The sequence below is a fragment of the Tupaia chinensis genome, unplaced genomic scaffold (genome assembly GCF_000334495.1).
Source record: "Tupaia chinensis unplaced genomic scaffold, TupChi_1.0 Scaffold143796_1, whole genome shotgun sequence".
Classification (NCBI taxonomy): domain Eukaryota; kingdom Metazoa; phylum Chordata; class Mammalia; order Scandentia; family Tupaiidae; genus Tupaia; species Tupaia belangeri.
This window is the reverse complement of record NW_006203646.1, coordinates 4,974,961-4,997,642: the sequence shown is the minus strand read 5'-3', so window position 1 is coordinate 4,997,642 and position 22,682 is coordinate 4,974,961. Positions and strand designations below refer to the sequence as shown.

The following is a 22,682-nucleotide window of genomic DNA, read 5'->3' as shown; positions in this document are numbered from 1 at the left end:
TTGGGATCTTGGGCACGCACGCACATGCGCCCTGCATGAGTTTAACCCCCGGGTCCGGAACTCGAACCGCGGTCGACTACATGGGAGTTCAGCAACATAGCCATTACACTAACTGCTGGTCCCATGTAGTGTTCTCTCTTTTTTTCCGTTATGTCTTTGTCTGTCTTTGATATCAGGATGATAGTGGTTTTGTAAAACTATGAGAGGATTCCCTTCATTGCATCTTTTGAAGTTGTTTGAGGAGACTTGGTGTTCATTCTTTTCTAAAAAATTTATAGAATTCAGCAGTGCAGTCATCTGAACCTGTGCTTTTCTTTGTTAGAAAACTATTTGTCACTTATTCAATTTTGTTCCCTTTTATTGGTCTAGTCAGGCTTTCTAAATCTCCCTGGTTCAATTTAGATAAGTTATAGGTGTCCAGAAATTTGTCTGTATTTCTAGATTTTCCAATGTATTGGCATACAGTCATAGTATTCCTACTGATCTTATGTATTTTTTCTGAAATCTGTTGTAATGTTCCCTTTTTTGCTTCAGACTTTATTTATCTAGGACCTTTTTCTGTTTAACTAAGTTTGCCAATTTTGTTTATCCTCTCAACAAATTTTTTTATTGCTCTTGCATTCTATTTATTTTATTTCTGCTTTCATCTTTATTACTTTTGGATTTTTTGTTGTTATTTTCCAAATCCTTGAGTTGCTTATTTATTTGTCCTATTTCTTTGTTTTAATTTGTTTTGGAGAGATTTTTGCTATGGGGAGCATGCGCTCACCAGAAAAACAGAAAGAGACAGAAAGACAGAAAGAGAGAAATCATCACACAGCGGGATAGCCATGCCACAATCCCTTCTCTTCCATTCTCTTGGGATCTTGGACAAGAACGCACACACGCCCAGTGTGAGTTTAAGATACTGGGTCTGGGACTCAAACCACGGTCAACTACATGGAAATCCAGTGACATAGCCACTATGCTATCTGCTGATCCCTATATCTTTAACATTTCTTATTTCACTACTTTTTATTTTAGAGGAAGAAATAACCTTGCTCCTTTGCAAAAGCAAACTTATCATCTGGGCATTTTTTCTTTTGTTTTATATATTTTAAAGTAATTTATACTAATTGAATGTAAAGTATAAAATAGTTAAGTCAACAGTATTAAAGGGATTAATTTACTAAGAAGATATAACGGTTATAACTATTTATGCATCCAGTATTGGAGCACTCAAAACACATAAAATGAAGACTTCTGGACCTAACGAAAGACAGACAAACAGATTATAATATAGTAATTGCTGGAGATTTCAATACCCTCTTCTTTTTTTAAGAATTATTTTATTTAACTTTATTTATTTATTATTATCATTATTATTTTCCAATTTGATCAGAGAGAAAGAGAGAGAGAGAGGGGAAGTGAGAAAGCAAGCCACCAGGTCCGAGATTTGAACCATGTTTGGCCATGTGGGAGTCCAGCGCCTTTAACCACCATACCACTTGCTGGCCCCTCAATACCCTCTTCTTACCATCTAGACAGTCATCTAGACAAAAAATAAATGAAGAGATACTGGAGCTAAACAATACCATAAACCAAATGAACCTGACAGACATTTATAGAACTTTTCATGCAGCAACTACAGAATACACATTTTTCTTAGCTATCCATGCAATATTCTCTAATATTGACCTCTTTATAGGGCAAAATACCAGCCTTTACAAATTTAAAAGAATAGAAATTATATCTAGCATCTTTTCTGATGGAATTAAACTTGAAATCAACAGCAAAAAATCTTTTGAAAATACACAAAAACAGGGAAGCTAAACGTTGTACTCCTGAATTATTTCAATACTACTGAAGAAATAATTAAAATTTTAAATTTCTTGAAATACATAATAACAAAAATACATTTGAAAATCTTTGGGATACAGTAATATCAGTACTAAGAAGGAAGTATATACAAACTAGTGCTTATTTAAAAGTTAGAAATATGGGGACCAGCAGCTGATGTAATGGCTATGTTGCTGGACTCCCATGCAGTTGACCTCAGTTCAAGTCCCGGACCCGGCGGCTTAAACTCACACTGGGTGCGTGTGCTCAAGATCTTCAACTGAAATAAACATAAGGGGTCTAAACATAACTCCTTGAATAGAGAAAATACTTTTCTGTTAGAAAACCCAGTTCAGCCATAGAAAATTCATGGAGTTACTGGGGGGAAGGCCCTTTCAAAAACAGTTGAAGAGCTAATCTTTAGAGACCAGCAGTTAGTGTAATGGCAATGTCTCTGAACTCCCATGTAGTAGACCGCAGTTTGAGTCCTGAGCCTGGTGGCTTAAACTTGTGCCAGGCACGTGTGCATGCATGCCCAAGATCCCAAGAGGAGAATGAAGAAGGGATTGCAGCATGGCCACCACCACCCCCCCACCCCTGGGGGGGATTTCTCGCTTTCTGTCTTTCTGTCTCTCTCTGCCTTTCTGGCAAGCGCACATGCCCTATAGCAAAAAAACTCTTTAAAAAAAACTAATCTTTACAGCTAACAGAAAATGAAGATGAGAAAGAAACCTAAACAATATATCCTCTACCTTCTTCCTGATCTTTAAAACAAAGAGATTGTATACTAAATGACGTCTAGGCTTCCTTCTGCCTCAGGTCTTTGAAAATATTGTTTTTAGGGGCTAGCAGGTAGTGTGGTGGTTGGGGTGCTGAACACATGGCTGACCATGGTTCAAGTCCCGGACATGGTGGCTTGCTTTCTCACTTTCTCTCTCTCTTTGTCTCTCTCTCTCTGGTCAAATTAAAATAAATGAATGAATAAATAAAAATAAATAATTTTTAAAAGAAAATAGTCTTTTCAGGAAATAAGCAAGTAGGGGACCACCTGGTGGCAAATTGGTTAAGGTAGCTAGATCTCACATGGCTGTGTGGCTTGAGTCCTGAACCCAATGGCTTGAAAAACACTCTGCGTATGTGTGTGTGTGCATGCTCAACCAAAATCCTGAAGGTAGAATGGAGGAGAAAAGATTGTGGCAGGACCACTCTCCACCTGGGCTGCTTTCTTCCTTTGCCCCTTTCACTTTCTAGCAAACACACACACCCTCTAAAAAATTAAAATAAATGAATAACGTAAACGAGTAAGGACAAGTGAGGGCGAAAATTAATCTTGAGAGTGAATTTATCTTTACTATTGACTTTGCTAGTCATCATTTTCTTTGACAAAGGAACTTTGAGAATAGTTATTTTTTTAAGGAAATTCTGGCAAAGAGACTTTGAGAACTATTATTATTATTTTTTTAGAGGTCTTTGATATAGGGCACCTGTGCTCTCCAGAAAGACAGAGAGAGACAGACAGAAAGTGAGAGATCACTCCCCGGGGGGGATGGTAACACCGTAATCCCTTCTCCTCCATTCTCCTCTCAGGATCTTGGGCATGCACGCACATGCACCTGGTGTAAGTTTAAGTCACCAGATCTGAGATTCGAACTGCAGTTGACTACATGGGAGTCCAGTGACATAGTATTACACCAACTGCTGGGCCCAAGAACTATTATCCTTTTAAGAGAAGTTAAGGGAAATGTTGAGTCTGTGTAAATGCACAAAGACTAGGAATGGGCTCTTCTGGAGAGGAATTATTTTACTATTGTCATTTTGGCTTGTTACTAAACCTGTTCTTTTACTATCTCAGCTTTAACCTATACTCTAATATTGAAGCTCTTCTCAAACGAGTCAGTGGATTTCAAGTATTTTCTAGTTTGGGAAGAGAAGAGAAAGAGACTGAAGTGAAACTTACAGAGTTGCATTGCTAAAGGAAACCTGTCTTTTCAGACTCTTAACTGCCAAATTTTTACTCCAAGTTCCTCATTTTTCAGTTAGGAGGGTTTTCTTTTTCCAAATTCTAATAATAAATATAGTAATTTAGGCAAAATACAAAACCTGCCACATGCATTTTGTATAAGACATATTTTTTCAGTTGCTGAATTCCATTTTGCCATGTACACATCAAATTCAATCACCTCGCCAGTATCTCTAGGGCACATAAGGGGAAAAAAGCTTATTTTGAAGAATGGCAAGTTTTTTTTTTTAAATATATAATTTATTCATTTGTATATTCCATGAGGGATAGACACAGAAAAAGAGACAAAGACAGAGAGCACCCCCTATACAGTTTTCACATTTTGGCCTGCCCTCAGCGTCAGCCCGCCTGAGATTACAGGCATCTGCCTGCCATGCTCAGGGAGGAGTCCAAATGTGAACCAAGAGTTTTCTCACATGGGCCAGCCTCACAGTGCATAGTGATATTGCTGTGCCATCAACTGGCTGCCTAAGTGATCATTGCAGTGACCAGCAGATGACATAATAGTTATGTCTCTGGACTCCCACATGGTCAACAATGGTTTGGGTCCTGAACCCAGTGGCTTGAAACACACAAGTTACATGTGTGTGTGTACGCCCAAAATCCTGAGAGGGGACTGGAGGAGAAGTGATTATGGTGTGACCATTCCCTCAGGACGGGAGGGGGGTCTTGCTTTCTGTCTCTCTCTCTCTCTCCAGTGAGTGTGTGCACCGTATAGCAAAAATCTCTCTAAAAAATAAAAATGAAATGATCATCTCAAAATACAAAACTATGGCTTAAAAATAGGTGGAGGTACAAATAAATTCTTTAAAATACAAGACTAGTGTTAATAAAACCATAGCATTGAAAATAACCTAAGACAAATAAAAACATGCTCACACATGAACACTCACATATGAACATAGCAGCACCATTCTAAGTAGCCAAATACTGGAAACAACCCTAATATTCATATATAACCTAATAATATATGATATATTATAAGTATATATATAATACCAACATGCTATTATACCTAGCAGTATGAAAGAACCAACTACTGATACATGTAAAACCATGATGGATCTCAAAAGCATTATGCCAGATGAAAAACCTAGACATCAAAGATTGCATATCGTACTATTCCATTTATATGAAGGTCTTAAAAAGACACTATAATGACAGAAAGCAGACACACGACTGACTGAGACCATGTGGGGAGCAAACGGAGTTACCTATAAAAAGGCACACAGGAACTAGTTGGAGTGATAGAAATGTTCCACATCTTTAGTGTGGAAGTGGTTTCAGAAGTGTTTGCATTTGCTAATTGGATACGTGCTTAAAATGGGTAATTTTATTGTCCTTATATTATACTCCAAGGTAGCTGTTATTGAAAGCATACAGCAGAACTTAAGAAAGAAGACACCATCGAAGGATGTGAAGCTATAATGTAAAAAGTAAAACTCTTTTCTTAAGTGCATTTCTTTGAAAATAAAACAAAGTAAAAAGAAACAACCTTAGGATACATTCAGCTAATGACAGTCTTCCTTGGATAAAAGGGAGAGTGGGTGTAGGTAAGGACAAAAAGGGACCATTCTTACCTGTTTCTTTGATTTCTTTTAGCTGTGTTCAATTTTACTTACGAGTTCAGAAGAAAATATATATCCTCTACATTATTTTAATACAGTTCTCTGGTAAATATTTAGTTGGAAGGAAAAAGATAAACAAAACTTCCTCAATTTCAGACCAAAATCATGGCCTTGGAAACCTAGTAAACAGCCATCTGGCATTAAATATTTGGAAAACTGTCGAGTCTATATTTTGTGTTGCCAATGACACTTTGGAGACAATGAATCAGAGCTGTTCATGACTTGTCTGAAAATACACCCTAGTAAGTGGTAGAGCCAGACTTTCATGTGTGATTGGAGCTTGAACTCCTAGTCACCATCTACTCCGCCTCTGAGAGGAGCTCCTTGCAGAATAAATGTACAGTAAGAATCATGGGATCAGCAGACAATGTAATGGTTACATTGCTGGATTCCCACGTAGTTGACCACGGTTCGAGTCCCAGACACAGCAACTTGGTGCGTGTATGTACTTGCCCAAAGTCCCAAGAGAATAAAAGAGAAGGGATTATGACATGGCCATCCTGTCAGGGGGTGATTTCTTGCATTCTATTCCTCTCTGTATCTCTGACAAACACCTGCACCCTGTAGCAATAAATAAATAAATAAATACAAACCAGAATCAATGAGGAGATGGTGAAGGATGCAAGAGGAGGAAGTCCCTGGGGAATAGGAAGTGGGTAAAGGTGGGGTGGCCACACAAGAAGAAGAAACCCTAAGGAGGAATGGCAAGATGCCAGAAGTCAGCCCCTTCTTTTATAGCTGTGGCCTCTAGTACCCCTCGCCATAGACACGAGGGACCAGGGACCACATGACACAATCTGAATGTCTGGATGCTGTCTAGGGTGACCACCGTGTTTCTCAATCATGGGGAGGAGCGTGCATGTACTGAGAGCTCCCTGAATCTCTGGGTCGAAAAGGAACAGCTAGCCATCCTCCTTGTTACTGTACGTTTACATTTTTGTTTCTAGTCTATTTCATCTGTCCCCTCTCATGGGTTTCTGGGGTCCTAAAGTCAGAGAGTCCTGATGCCAGTCATCTCTGACTTTCTTCACCAAGCATTCTTTCTTTAGAGAGGCTGGTCCAGAGGAGTTGCACTAGAAGTCACAGAGGTTTATTCCCCCTTTATACCATTTTATTTCTGAAGGGTGCTTTTCAACATGATTTCCATTGACGTCATATTAGTATTGTTACAAAGTAATGTATGATTACTATTTATCTGTTTATTTCCAACAAATGAAAAGAGGACAAATAGCTTGTGATCTCACACTGATTGATAACATTGTGATGTACATCTTGCCAGACACAAGCAAACATCATCTCTCGGTCATAGCATGTACATGCTTCTCTGTAACCAGTTTTCATTTACTGCACCATGAAGATGGTATTTTTTTTTCCTAGGGTGCATGTGCTTACCAGAAAGACAGAGACAGAGAGACCAAAAGCAAGAAATCACCCCCCCGGGGGGGATGGCCTTGCTGCAATCCCTTCTCCTCCATGTTCCTTTGGGATCTTGGGCACGCACGTACACGTGCCCGGCATGAGTTTAAGCCACCAGGTCCAGGACTCAAACCACAGTAGACTACATGCAAGTGCAGCAACATAGCCATTACACCAACTGCTGGTCCCAAGATGGAATTGTTTTTGTTGTTATGTGTCTGCTATAGGGCACATGTGCTTGCCAGAGAGAAACAGAGAGAAGGAATCCATCTAGGCCAGAGAGATTCAAGGTGAGAGAAATTAGACCTCACGTGTCAATGAGAAGATACCTTATTAGTGATCTATCACTGGTTTAAAAAAAAAATACTACAAACATGATGACTTTAAACCACATATATTTGTTATCTTACAGTTTCTATGGGTCAAGAATTTGGGCATGGGACCAGCAGTTAGCATAATGGCTATGTCGCTGGACTCCCATGTAGTCAACCTCGGTTCACGTCCTGGACCTGGTGGCTTAAAACTCACACCGTGTGTGTGCGTGCCCAAGATTCTGAGAGGAGAATGGAGGAGAAGGGATTGCAGCATGGCCATCCCCCCTGGGGGGGGTGATTTCTCGCTTTCTATCTCTGTCTCTCTGTCTGTCTGGCGAGCGCAAGTGCCCTATAGCAAAAATCTCTCCCCCAAAAAAGAATTTGGGCATGGAGAATAGCAGTGGCATAGTGGTTATATTGCTAGACTCCCACATGGCCAACTGCAGTTCGAGTCCTGGACCAAGTGGCTTGCAAATTATGCTGGGTCCATGTGTGCGCATGCCCAAGATCCCAGGAGGAAAATGGAGGAGAAGGGATTGTGGCATGGCACATGCCCTAAGGCAAAAACCTCTAAAAACAATAGTAATTTTGGCATGGCTTGACTGGGTCTTCTGCTTTAGGGTCTCTTACAAGCTAGCCACCAAGATGTCAGCCAAGGCTAGGGTCTCAGCTGGAGGCTCTCCTAAAGAAAGATATAGCCCTTATTTGCATGACTGCTGTCAGAACTCAATATCTTGGGAGATGTTGGCCTGAGAGCCTCAGCTCCTTGCTGGCTATCATCCAGTGGCTGCCTCAGTTCCTTGCCATGTGGGTCTCTCAATATAATGGCTTACTTATCAAAGTCAGAAAGGGATAGAATCAATAGAGAGATTGACAGCAAAATGGAATTTGTAATCTTATTTGTATGTTTTATTGGTTAAAAGCAAATCACCAGACTAATTGCACTCATGAGTATTGGATTTCACAAATGTGTGAGTAACAGCAGGACAATTTATTGGGGGCTGCCTGAAAGTCTGCCCACCATGTGCACTAAAGAATGTGGAGCCATCTTTAACCTACCATGGGGACTCGTAGCTAAAAACAAAGGGAACTGACAAATATTTATATACTCAACAGTATTTACTGAGTGCCAGCAATGTGTCATCCAGCCCAAAAATAGGGGAACGACTAAGACAAAGTACTTTCCCCTAAGAAGGTTGTGGACAAAGAGCAAAGAAAGACCTACAAAGAAATGACAATTTGGGGACCAGCAGATGAATGGTTACATCGCTGGACTCCCATGTAGTTGACCACAGATAGAGTCTTGGACCCAGCAGCTTCAAATTCACACCAGGCATGTGTGCGTGCGTGCCCACAATCCTGAGAGGAGAATGGAAGAGAAAGAATTGAGGTGTGGTCATCCTCCCTGGGAGGGTGGGGGGTGGTGATGGCAATTTTTCACTCTCTTTGTCTCTCTCTGTGTCTCTGGCGAACACACGCACCCTGTAACAACAATCTCTCTCTTTTAAAAAAAAAAAAAAAAAGACAATTTGATAAATGCAAAAACAAAAACATATGTCATAAACACAATGACTCAGAAAATGATGTAGAAAAGACTGTCAGGAAAAGATGAAGCCTGAACAGCGTTGAGAGTAAGTAGGTAAATGAGTTAAATAAGATTAGGTTAAATAGTAGAACCCTAATGTGCAAGGGAACAAAAATGAGAAACGGCGTCATGTCTTCAGAGTGGTGAGTGTGAAAGAAAAGCAGCCCAGAGCAGTCTGTGAAATATGAGGATCTATTTCAATCATAAAGGCCTCAGTAAAGCACAAGCCTGAGAGGTGGTTACACCCCAGCCACCAAGATCACTGCCCCAAACGGCAAGTTTTAGTTTACTATGAACCAGCTGTGATGCTGCAGCAAGATTACAAATTCACAAACTGACTCCTGCCCTTTCTTTTCCTAGTATTCTCAGGCTTGTGATGTCAACAGTAAGGTCCACCCCATCAGCTGCCTGGATTATTTTAAATGAAGCAATGTCAAATGACTTGAAATCTCCCCTCTTTTTGTCTTTCTCTTTGTTGCATAAACTGGCTTTGGGGGTTGCCATTTTGAAGATGCCTGTCTGGGAGACTAGAAGTTTGCTCCTCAGGCAACTCATCCTAAGCTCTGGCTTAAATAAACCACTTTTATTTCACTTATGCCTCAGCCTATTTTTAGGTTGACATGAGCCTTTTGGCTTGTCTGAAGGAAACGGTGAAATAGGCAGGGAGGGTCAGGGATGGACAGCATCATGTGAAGAGGTATAAGGGGCCACGTTAAGATACGTCAGTTCTAAAGATGATGAGAGAAAAGACAGTGTCCAAGGCAGCGTGGCCATCCTCCCGGGGGTGATTTCTTGCTCTCTGTCTCTCTGTCACTCTCTGTCTTTCTGGCAAGCGCATGCACCCTATAGCAAAAACCTCTCCAAAAAAGAAGGGACTTGAATACAGTAAAAAACCTCAAAAAAAAAAAAAAAAAAAAAAAAACATCTCATGGTCCTCGTTCAAGACTCAGATGCCCTCAAAGTTTTTTATTCTTATAAATAGATCTTATTTATAAAACAAGAACAAAACGAAAACTCCAAATCAGCCCACACCACACCTGATGGCTAAGGCAGACCATGCAGTTGCCCTCTCAGACTTGGCAACTTGAGAAACACCCTGGGCAATTGTGCGTGCATGCCTAAAATAGGGGGGGGGGGGGGGGGCATGGAGAAGGAACTGTGGAGGGACCATGGCCCATTAGAGATGTTCTCTTTCTCTCTCCCCCTCCCTCCCCCCGCTTATGAGTACATGTGTCTTCTGGCAACTTTTTTTTAAATCCTTTTTCAGTCCCCAACACACATAGCTTGTTATCAATTAACCCAAATCTCTTTCTATGCTTAATTTTTTGAAGTGTAATGCATGGTAATGCAGTAACCCCAAATTTAAGAGGCTTGCATGTAATACTTACCTATTCCAAATAATTCATCCAGAGGTCCAGCAAGCACAGACACGAAGCTATTTGACACACAGGAGGCACTGATAGTTGCTGGTTGATGAAAAGCCTGTATGTCAAAAGTGGTGAAGCAGCCATTTTATCAACACGAGCTTGGGCATGTGTAGACACTTGGAATCCTCCAAACCCTTACAGAGTTTTATAATCAGCTAATCGTGTTTGCTCATCTCAGCTGCCCATATTCTGTAGGTCATTACAGGGAAGGTGCATGCTAATGGAGCTTGATCATACACGGCCAACCACAGTTCAAATCCTGATCCTGGTAGCTTGAAAAACACACAGAGCATGTGTGTGTGTGTGCCAAAATCCCAACAGGGTAGAGAATGGAAAAGAAGGGATTGTGGTATGATCATACCTTGTTGAGGGGGGTAGGTTTCTCTTCCCTACCCCCTCTCTGGTGAATACACATACCTTCTGGCAATTAAAAAATAATAAATAAATAAATAAATAAATAAATAAATAAATAAATAAAACAATTAGACACTACCACATTCCCATTAGAATGGTTAAAATCCAACACCAAATGTTAATGGCATAAAGAGCCACAGGAACTCTCATTTACTGATGGCGGGAATGCAAAATGATCCAACCACTTTGGAAGTCAATTTGGCAGTTTCTTACAAAACTACACATACTCTTAGCTGGCAATACAACAATCAAACTCCCAGATAGTCACCTAAATTAGCTAAAAATTTCTCTCTACACAAAAACCTGCCCACGAATGTTTACAGCTGTTGTTTTCATAATTGTCAACACTTGGAAACAACCAAGATGTCCTCCAATGGGTGAATAAACAAACTGGTATATCCAGACAATAGGAAAGTATTCATCACTTCAAAAAAGTGAGCTATGGGAACCAGCAGTTAGTGTAATGGCTATGTCGCTGGACGCCCACGTAGTCGACCGCAGTTTGCGTCCCGGACCCGGTGGCTTAAAACTCACGCCAGGCGCGTGTGCGTGCGTGCCCAAGATCCCGAGAGGAGAATGGAGGAGAAGGGATTGCGGCGTGACCATCCCCCCTGGGGGGTGATTTCTCGCTTTCTGTCTCTATGTCTCTCTCTATCTGTCTGGGGAGCGCACGCGCCCTATAGAAAAAAACCTCTCCAAAAAAAAAAAAGTGAGCTATGACGCTACATAAAGAAAGACTTTCAACGTATATTGTTAAATGAAAGAAACCAATCTGAAAAGGTTATATTCTTTATGACTATTTATATGATATACTGAAAAAATAAAACTGGAGACAGTAAAAAGATCAGTGATTATCAAGGATGTGGGGAGAGAGGGATGACTAGGTGGAGCACTAGAAAATTTTAGGTCAGTGTAACTATTCTGGGTGATACTACAATGCTGGACATATGTCATCATACATTTGTCAATACCCTTAGTATACACAACACAAAACATGAACTCTGAAGTCACAACACAAAACATGAACACTAAAGTAATGTATTTAGTTCCTGACGTGTCAATGTCAGTTTACCATACAAGTATGCTACATTGGTAGACGTTGATGGGGAGGGATTTTTTGGTTTGAGTGTGTGTGTGTGTGTGTGTGTGTGTGTGTGTGTGTGTTGGATAGGAAAAAGTGGTTGTGTCAGGATTCTCTGTACTTTTCCTCTTAATTTTGCTGGGAGCCCAAAACTGTTCTATAAAAATTAAGTCTGTTAAGAAATGTGATCAGTCATCATCAAAGTATTTTTTAGGCTCAAGCAGGTGCAGAGGCTGTCAGACAAAGCAAGCCCATCTCAGCAGTTCACAGTACAAAACAGAGGTTACCTTCGAGCATTTCCTCTCAGGCCAAATGGGACTTTCTTCTTGGTTTATTTTACAGTTTGTAGAGAAAAATATTTAGTTCTTAGGAGGCCCAGGGACAAAGTCAGCTAAACAGCTAAACAGCTGTGTGCCAGTTTCCTGGGAAGCCTTACAAAGGCATGGCGGTATTAAGACTTCTTACTCCCAGGGCCACCGACATAATGCTGTTGCCATGGAAGTAAGACACGGGGCAGACCTGCTGTCACTCAGCTTCCTGCCCTTTTCCCTGCTAGGTTGTTCACCTGCCCTAGTCATTGCTGATACTTTCCTGTTTTGTGTCTCTTACATTCTTTCAGAGGACTTTACACAAAGAACAGGAAAACATGTTGTCATCTCCCCCCTCCACATCTCTGTAGGTGAATGGTTCCCAAGCTCAGCTACACATCAAATTCACCTGGTGAGACTGAAAGGATTATACCTGCACCGTACCTACCTCTTGAGAATCTGATTCAAAGGGCCTGAGCATGGGTAGATTGTCCAGCTTTTCCAGGTGATTCTAATACACAGCCAAGATAGCAAATTACTAGTTTTAGAGTTCTTGGTTCATACAGACTCTTGCCCTGCAGCCAGTCACATAAATAGACCTGTTTCAATCTTACAGAAGATTAAGATACTCCTTAAAGATACTCCTCTGTACTACACTCCATTCCCACCACACATGGGAAGGTTCTAGGTTTCTTTCCATCATTTTATTCACTAATTTTAATAGATATGTACTTAACACCTACTAAGTATAAGCTATTGATAGATAGTGAAAATAGACTCTCCCACAAAGAACTTGGTTTACGGGACCAGCTGATAGCATAACAGTTATGTCACTGCACTGCCACGTAATCAACAACAGTTTGAGTCCCAGACCCAGGAGCTTAAAACTCACACTGGGCATGTGTGCATGCATGCCCAAAATCCCAAGAGGAAACTAGAGGAGCAGGAATTGCAACATGGCCATCCCTCCTGGGGTATGATTTCTTGCTTTCTGTCTCTCTGTCTCTCTCTGTCTCTGCAGCAAGTGAACATGCTCTATAGCCAAAATCTCTGTTAAAAAAAAAAAGAACTTGGTTTAAAAACCATCAATCTAAACATCTCTAATACAAGTGACAAAGTTATAGGATCATCATTCATGGTTTTAGTTTGTACAGTACAGAGATTCCAAGTTAGATTCCATTTGACATGCCTCCGACCTGGCTTAGGGCTGTGTCAGCCAGAAGGACGTTGGAGCCTCTTTGTAACTGAGCCGAATGTACCCTGTGGGTTAGATGGGGCTCTGGCCTCCTGCAGGACGACCTGAGCTGAGCACTTGCACCATGCCTGGCATATGCAAGGCAGTCCATTTTTAATGTGTACTGAGAACTAAAAGTGGGCTGCATAGAGTGTTCAGAAAAGGAGATTAATCCAGGGGAATATGATCCAGAAAGGCTGAAGTGGTGCCACTAGATTCGATTCTTGAGAAATGCCATGTTCAGGGGTGAATCAGGAGACAAGCATTCCTGGCAGGTGGGATAGCCTTTGAGGTAGATGGTGTGGTAGGTATCTGAGGTATTTACACCTAATAGAGCACAGAAGGGAGGGAATCCATGAAGCAGGCACGGTGAGCTGGGGGTAAGAATGAAGGTCTCACTGTAGGGTTTGGATCTTTACCCAATGGGGAGCAGGTGCAAGATTTCCAACTAAGATGTAAAGCCACCAGATTTGACTTTTAGATTACATGGCTGGCCATCATCAGGAGAAAGGAGTCAGGGCAGACTTGGGAAAAGCGCTGAGGGCCACCAAGATTCCAAGTAAGAGTGGAAAAGGCCATTAGTGTACTTAGGACTGCCCAAGAGAACAGGATTAGATTCTCAGAAGTTCTAAGTACAAGAACCTTTCTTTTTCAGCTGCACATATGCCAAGCACACCTCCTACATCACATTTGCTAGGGGCACCAGTTCATTTAAAAAATTTTTAAATTGGTACCAGCAGATGGCATAGCGGTTATCTCGCTGAACTCCCACATGATTGACCATGGTTCAAGTCCTTGACCCAACAGCTTGAAACTCATGCCAGGCGTGTGTGCATGCATGCCAAAAGTCCCAAGAGGAGAATGGAGAAGGGATTGTAGCATGACCATCCCTTTTTTTTTGGTGGTGGCGGGGGATGTTTTCTAGTTTTCTATTTGTCTCTGTCTCTCCGTTGAGTACACACATCCTATAGCAAAAATTTCTCTTAAAAAAATTAAATAAAGGGGGAACCAGCAGTTAGCATAATGGCTATGTCGCTGGACTCCCATGTAGTCAACCGTGGTTCACGTCCCAGACCCAGTGGCTTAAAACTCACGCCGGGCACATGTGCATACGTGCCCAAGATCCCGAGAGGAGAATGGAGGAGAAGGGATCGCAGTGTGGCCATCCTCCCTGGGGGGTGATTTCTCGCTTTCTGTCTCTCTGTCTCTCTCTGTCTGTCTGGCGAGTACACGTGCCCTATAGTGAAAACCTCTCCAAAAAAAATAAATAGGCCGAGCAGGTGGCATGGTGTTTAGGGGCCCTGGACTCCCACATGGCTAACTGCAATTCAAGTCCTGGACTTACAGGCTTGCTTTCTCACTTTCCTTCCCTTTTGCTCTCTCTCTGTCCTTCTCTGGCCAAATTAAAATAAATAAATAAAGTTAAATAAAATAATTACCTAAATAAATTAATTAATTAAATGGTTGTTCCCCCAAAATAAATAAATAAATAAATAAATAAATAAATAAATAGTTGTTCCATGGGGAGCAGAGGGCTTTCAAATTTTTTTTAATTTTTAAATTAACATATAATAATTGTAAATATTTAGAGGTCGCAATGTGATCTTTTGAAACGTATATACAATACATCATTATCAAATCAGAGTTATTAGCATATCTATTACCTTAATCTTTGGTTGCTGATTATTACCTTTGCAGTGGGCGAAGCAGTCACTTTTCACATATATTTTTTCAGAAAGTCTTTTTGTGATTAATAGTAATAGAAGAAACAAATTCTTAGGAGGACCCCTCAAATCTGTTCACAATCAAGACCTTCATCCGAGAGAGAGCAAATGACAAGTTGTCACTTCCTTCCTTCCAGAGAGCATGATGAACCTAGGAAAAAAAAACATTCTGTACAAACTGTGCTATAAAAACTGGAGTCTAACTATGCTTTGCCATCAGTGCTGAGTTTTCCTTTATTTTGGAACTCTGAATGAGAAATGGAATTAGCTTCAAAAGTGGCATCATAATATCTACAAAATAATAAAAAGGGATTCATTTTCTGAGATTTACATCTAGCATAAGAAGAAATGAAGGATTACGTTGTGCACTTATTTCTAGATATTCTTTCATGAAGTCTGACTCTTCTTGGTGAAATGTAAAGCAATTTCTAGCAGCATGTCCTCTGTCATTTAAGCAAACACAAGTTCTTAGGCCCCGCCTATCTTACCAAACCAGAATCTCTAGCCCAGGAATCTCTGAACAAATCCCGGCTGCTCATCTACTCTGGTGCCTCCACAAACAGGCATCTACACGATCTTTCCGTGGTCACACTGCCCTCTTATTACTATTTGTTCAAATTGTTTTAGGTTCATTAACTTTCAAATTTTAGTCATCTCATACAGTATGCTTTAAATCATGTGTCCGATTTTTAAATATATTGAGTCATCTGGAAAATCATGCGTAATTTTCTGTTTTTCTATGCAAAAAAAAAATATGTCATGATTTTTCCAACGATATATCAAAGTACACAACTATCTAATTTTTTTAAAAAAATTTCTAACACCAGAGGGCATGTGTTTACCAGAAGGGGATAAGCACCCCCAACAGGGTATAATCATGCCGCAATCCATTCTCAATCCATTTCTCCATCCTCTTGGGATTCTGGACACACAAACACACACATGTGCATGTGCCTTGTGTCTTTCAAGCCACCACAGCTGGGATTCAAACCACAGTCGGTCATGGGGATCTGACTTCCTTAACCACTAGGCCATAAGGCCAGCCCCATAACTTGTAAAAGTCTATTTGTGGACCTACCCATGCCAGCTCCTGCACCATCCTTCTACTGTCTGTCAAAGCTATATAAGTTTTGGAAGAGTAGCTCGGCTGCTCTGGCACTACTGCAATCACAGCCAAGCTTTGATATCCCATTCCTCTTCTAAGACCCCTCTTCTTGGACTCAAGTACAATCACACAGTCCTGGAGAAAGCTGCTGGCTGCTAGGATGTTCCCTTCTTCCCTCTCCTCATCATTCTATCATCCCTACTGTGCTGGCTTTTCTCATGGAGATATCCCTGAACTCAGATATGTCACTGAAGCATGTGAACAGGCATTAAAATATGTGGTGGACAGCAGGTTTAACCTTTAGCATGCAAAAGTGCTTTATTTTCCAAGAGTGGGACTCTTCTCCAGCAGATGTGTTCACAGAACCCTTTTCCATCCAGCATGATGTCCAGCTCACCAGCATGCCTTTTCTCCAGCTCTCCTCGTCTGCTTTGCTTCAGCCACATTGACCTTTTCAGTTCCTGGAACTCAACTTCCTCCCTTAGTACACACGTCGTTTCTTGACCCTGGGCCTTTGCATTTAGCAGATTCCTTTCACCAGATCTTCGTGTGGCTGCCACTTACACGGTCTTTTGGTTTCAGTGTAAATGTCACCTCTTTCCCAGAGGCAGCCCTTTGCTCCAGCAAAAGCTGCAGCACTCCCCAAGTCCCACCCCACCTCCAGATGCCCTCTATCACAGTGGTTCTCAACCGCAGGTCATGCCATTTTTAGGAGACATTTTCAGTTGTTACCACTGAGGGCGTGACTGGCTTCTGGTGGATAGAGACCAGGGAAGATGCTAAATGTCCTTCAACATACAAGATACTCCCCATCATGAAGTTTTCTGGTTCTAAATGCAATAGTTGGAAGACTAAGCCCTATCACAATATCATCTTTCCTTAGCATTAGTGAGTAGCAGTAATCATAGTTTTTGTCTGTTTCTTCACCACCAAATTGAAGCTTCTCAGGAACTAGAATTGAGGATTGTTCTCTGCTATATCCTCAGTACCTGGAAGAGTACCTGACATCTACTTGCCTCTTGACAAATTTTTTGACCCACTTTGACCTTGTCCTGGGAGAATACAGCAAGGCGAAGATGCCTGGCCCAAAGAAACGATGAGCCAAAGAAAAAAGCGAACCAGGTTTCAAAATGGAAGAAAACAAAACAAAACACTTCTGAGTGTACATACCAATGAAATATAAGTCCCTTGCACCTTCATGTATTCACAGAATTATTCCACTTTTATGGCCATCAGTGAACAACTGGTTCTGCTACTTCTTAGAGATATGCAAATTTTTTTTTGTTTAAATATTGTCTTAAGTACACCAGTATCATACCATCCTAAGAAAGACTGTAGATAACAAAATTTCAACTGTGTCTTGAAGGACAAAAAAAAAAAAAAAAAGACAAAATTTATTATGATCTTAAACACTTACAAATTTTTTAAATCATATTAATTCCTCCCATTACTCTCTTCTTACCCATTCTTCCTCACAGCCATTGACAAATTTCTTCTCTAATATATAGCCAAATTACCTAACATCAACTCTGTCGACAAAAATTTTTTTAAAAAAAGATACCATATAGAAAGAGACTTCTGAAATAAAGTACTGAGCACTAATACGAGATTTGCTATTACTACAAAATCTACTGGGGAAGGGGACTTTGCATTTCTGTGTGTTTTTTTACTTTTCAAAGATTCTCACAAGTCAGATTTCACTGAAATGACCACTACCGAATACTGGACCTGATGGCTTATTTCCTCACTTTCTCTCTCTCTTTTTTTTTCTCTCTCTAGTCAAATTAAAAATAATAATAATGATAGGGGCTGGCAGGTGGTGGTTAAGGGCACTGGACTCCCACATGGCTGACTACAATGGTTTGGGTCCCGGACCTGGCGGCTTGCTTTCTCATTTTCTCTCTCTCTCTCTGTCCCTCTCTGGTCAAGTTAAAATAAATAAATTAAATAAATAAAGTTAAATAAAATCATTCTTTTCTAGAAAAAAAAGATGAATAAAATTAAACAATTCTTTCAAAAAGAAGAGGACGGCTTGTCCTAATGTCATCCAATGGTTGGTTCTTTTGAGAGTAAAAATCAGAACTCAAGTCCTATCTTTATCCCTGTACAAAGAGATTTCCAAAAGTTTGTCAGGAAATGGAATTACAGCATAAATTTATTTCGGTGCAAAAAAATTATTGTGTGTAATTTTTTTCAAAATATGCATTTTCCGTAAGTTTCAATTACCTCTTGTATGAATACTACTTTCCTTTAAGTTCTCAGTCTGTTTCACAGAATGATACTAGTCACTGGGCTCTTGTGTTCAAATAAGTTTTGAAAATGCTAGATTAAGCAAACTCAACCAGATTCCCAAAGCCTTAACATAAATCATCAGACTCCAGGAAGGGTATAGAGAATGTAGCAGGTGCCATGAATGCAAAACGCCACTGGAATCAGGCAGGGAGAAAAAGTAAGCAGGCAAGGAAGAAAGAACTGGGGAGTGAGAGTGCGGTCCCATCTAGTGGGGCCCTACCCATGCAGGAACGCAGCCCTGTCTTGCCATGACTTCCCAGAAAAGCTACAAATCTGGGCTTTCATTTCAAATCTGCATTTTGCCTCAAATTAAGCAAAGATTGCAGTTTGAGCAAAATAAATTTTTAGACTTCATCAGGCTAGCCCTGTTTGGGAAATCTGGTATGCCACATATCAGTTTTATTTGTCCATAAAACTTTCATTCAGCAAACCTATCAGTTTCCTGGAATTCTCCAGAACAGTACTGAAACTATAGCCTATTGAAAATGACAAGCATTCTGCCCTTTTAGACCACTATGATGTGAGTGGCTCTAAACCACAAGCATGAATTATCACAGGGTTTACCCCAATTGAAACAGAAAGTAATACCCAGCCTTGTTAACTGTTCTTGTAGAAATTTTTCTCTTCTGACAACACTAGCTCTTGCAAATCTACCCTTTTATTAAATAATCATATTAGTGACTGAAGAATATCTTTACAATAAAGTTTTGTTTAACTCTCTTAGCAAAACTCACAATGTAATTGAATTGAAAAATACAGGACTAGCTGATGGTGTTGGTGGTTAAGGCAGCTGAATCCCACGTGGCCAGCCGACTGTGTAGTTCAAGTCCCAGACCCAGCAGCTTGAGGAATATGTCGTGTGTGTGTGTGTGTGTGTGTGTGTGTGTGTGTGTATGTGTGTGCCCAAAATATTGAGAGGAGACTGCAGAGGATTGTGGTATGGCCATCCCTTTAGGGACTCATTCCTTACTTTCTCTCTCTCTCTCTCTCTCTCTCTCTCTCTCTGCTGATTGCATGTGCCCTATAGCAAAAACATTAAAAATGTTTAAAAAGTAACATATAGCATTGTTTAGAGATGAAAATGGCCCTTCAACTTCTGAAACAATTTTAAATGTAAAAGTGGTTTGGAGGCAAATTAGAAATTTAGAATTTTAGGGACCAGCAGTTGGCAAAATGACTATGTCACTGGACTCCCATAGAGTCGACTGTGGTTTGAGTCTCAGACCTGGTGGCTTAAACTCATGCCAGACGCATGTGCATGTATGCCCAAGATCCCAAGAGGAGAATGGAGGAGAAGGGATTGCAGCATGGCCATCCTCCTGGGGGGTATGATTTCTCGCTTTGTCTTTCTGTCTCTCTCTTTGTCTTTCTGGCGAGTGCACACACCCTATAGCAAAAACCTCTCCGAAAAAAAAAAAAAAAAGAAAGAAAGAAATTTAGAATTTTAGTTGAAACTATTGATACTGTCAAATAGTATTATATTTGTAATATACCTTTTCTAAGATAGAAAGCCTTTTCCCCCTACGCCTTCCTCTTTTTTTTCTTTTCATTTCTACCTTGCTTTATTCTAAAAATTAAGAGAGCCTGATGGTTGTCTGTGTATGTGCCTAGCACCATGGTACATATGTAGTAGAAACAGCACAAATGTGCTAGAGCACATGGCAAATTGTTTTCTTCCCCCTGGCCTCTACTTGATCCATACTCATTATTGTAGCTTCTTCTAACTTCCAACAGTCATTTTGATCTAGGATTCAAGCATTTCATGCATCATATTTCTGGAGCCATCAGAATACACATATATCTACAAGGGTAAACCTGTGTCCACTCATGATTTGAAACCACTGAAGAACCTAAAAAATGTAACATTTTGAGTTATAATATAAAAACAAGAAGTAACCATGACATGCTTCTAAATGAAATTTCAACTCAGATTTGCTGATTTTCAAGTCCTGTTCTCCTCCTCTTATCAGCTTTGGTAGCCAAGACAGATTATTTTCTGTATTCTCAATGATTATTTTCTAATAGACATAGGTTTAAAGAGCAATCCAAATGTCCAAGAACAGATCAATGGATTGAGAAAATGTGGCCAAAATACACCATGGAATACTACTCAGCAAAAAAAAAAAAAAAAAATGAGACCCTGGCATTTGATAGAAAGTGGATGAATGTGGAAGATTTAATGCTAAGTAAAGTAAGTGTGACTGTGAAAGAGAACCATTGTATGTCCCCTTTAATATATACCAAATGTCTTCACTCTATGGCAGAAACTGAACGTTTGGAGGATATGGAAGCATGGAGAGAGAGTGTGCATACCAGATATAGTATGGGAGGAGGGCGGGAAATGGCAGGGGTGGGAGGGAATCAGGGGGGAAAAAAACATTCAACAGACAAAAAAAAGGAAAATTGTTTATTAACGACAATGTTTATGGAAGTTTCTTTGACTGGAGTAACATACAGGGTAGTTATGCTGAGACAATTCATTTTTAATTTTGTACAGATATACAGTGTTTGAATATAAAAAGTTAGAAAAAGTACAATAAAATAAAGCATATCATTCTGAAGTGTTCATGTTTGAGAGAGGACTCTGTAATGACCAGAAAAATAGTGCCAGTTTTAGTACTAAAAGTTAGAACTATGTTAACAATGAGGTTGACTCTACATAGTTTTCAGCTAAAGCGTCACTTTATCCAACATCACTGACATGTGAGAACGCCAGATAAAACTGACACTGAAAAACGGTTCTAAAATTTAGAAAGTGTCCAACAGTCACATCTGGTCAAACTGTCTTCTGTAGTCATGGGCATAAAACCCCTAAGAATGCCAATGTGTCTTAATTTACGATATAAATATTATCCTCAATAATGTAGACGTTGTCTTCTGCTCGGACTCGCTCTTCAGCTGTGCTTTTCAAAGTTCCAATTTGGGGGCTTTTGAACGCAACCAACCTGCAGAAAGAATTGTTGAAGACTAACATGAGTAGAGCAAAGGCAGACAAGCAGTGCTTTCGCTTATGATCAGGCAAGACTGGGTATTTGTCACTCCAGAAATGCCATCTACCCAAACCATGACATGAATAGGGCTTTCCAGATTTGTGCAAAGTGTGGCCCTGAGTATTATAGTAGCAGGAAAGTCTTCAATAGCATAGAGACTGCCAAAAGTATCAATCTCCCTCAGAAGGACTGTATAATAAAATGGAATATCTAGATGTCTGACATCAAACTGAGTAACAGTTGAGTACCTCTTATTCAAACTGCTTGGAATCAGAAGTCTTTCAGATTTGGGATTTTTCCCAAATTTTGTAATTTGCATATACAAAGAATGAGATATTTTGGAGATAGGATCCAAGTCTAAACTCGAAATCCATTCATGTGCATATAGACTTTATTTACACAGCCTGAGTATTTTGTATTGCAGCACTTGGGCTATGACCCATCACCTGAGTTCATGAATTTTGCACTTCTAGTATCAGGTTGGCCCTTAATAAATTTTGGATTTTGGAGCATTTTAGATTTCAGATTAGGAATGCCCAACTCGTACTAAATCAAGATGAGTATTTTCAAATGGGTCTAAGAACCAATTACTGGTGTTTCTCCAGCTATGTATTGTGACATTTTAGAAAGCGTTATCAAACCTGTTCAGTGATGTACATTCTGTATTTTAGGATAATCACATAATGGAAAAATAGTGAATATAGTAAAATAGCACTGTTTCACAAGTGTATACCGGATCATGGTGTTAAAATTCTTATTGAGTCTTAAGATCAAATTTCAAAAGACTTGGGTTAGATTACTTTTACAACACACCCACACACACCAAGTGTACAAAAAGTCAGGCATGAGAGATTAAGGGATTAATTTTTTGTAAGAGAGCTGTTGGTGGTGTATATGATTGCCTTTCACATCAAGTTACTGAAGGGACTTTCGTGGGACCGCTTGGAGAGCTTTTTCTGTATCTCCTGTTATTTGGGGTAATTGTGGTGGGCTGGTGTTTGGGTTTTATAGAAAACTCGGAGGTACCCAAGTCAGGGAAGAAAGCAGACCATCTTAACTCATCTGTGGCATTTTGATGTAGCTGGTGTTTTGTAATTTGTACATAGTGACTGCTGCTTATTACCGAAGCCTGCCCAAAACGTGTGGTACCCCAGTCTTCATTCAGCCACAGGCAAAGAACACGCCCCCACTGAATATATTTAAGGAATGTAAGAGATAAAACTTCTCTATGGGCATTAAATGGGTTGGTCATACACATGTGAAAACACTTAGTTCAGGTGCCTAAGCACAAAGGAGTCAGTGTGAGGACACTGCCAAAAAGATCAT

The 22,682-nt window shown here is 40.2% G+C and overlaps 1 protein-coding gene across 5 annotated transcripts in view; it reads right to left on the bottom strand.

The window, feature by feature from the left end:
* Positions 1-20,789: 20,789 nt before the first annotated feature.
* HAVCR1 (hepatitis A virus cellular receptor 1) overlaps positions 20,790-22,682 on the bottom strand; it is a 31,750-nt gene continuing 29,857 nt past the window's right edge. For all 5 annotated transcript variants that reach the window (XM_006165091.3, XM_006165088.3, XM_014582777.2 and 2 more), the window contains one exon: positions 20,790-21,311. In XM_006165091.3, coding sequence (XP_006165153.1) covers positions 21,197-21,311 — 115 coding nt within the window. In that variant the 3' untranslated portion in view covers positions 20,790-21,196. The remainder of the gene's footprint in view (positions 21,312-22,682) is intronic.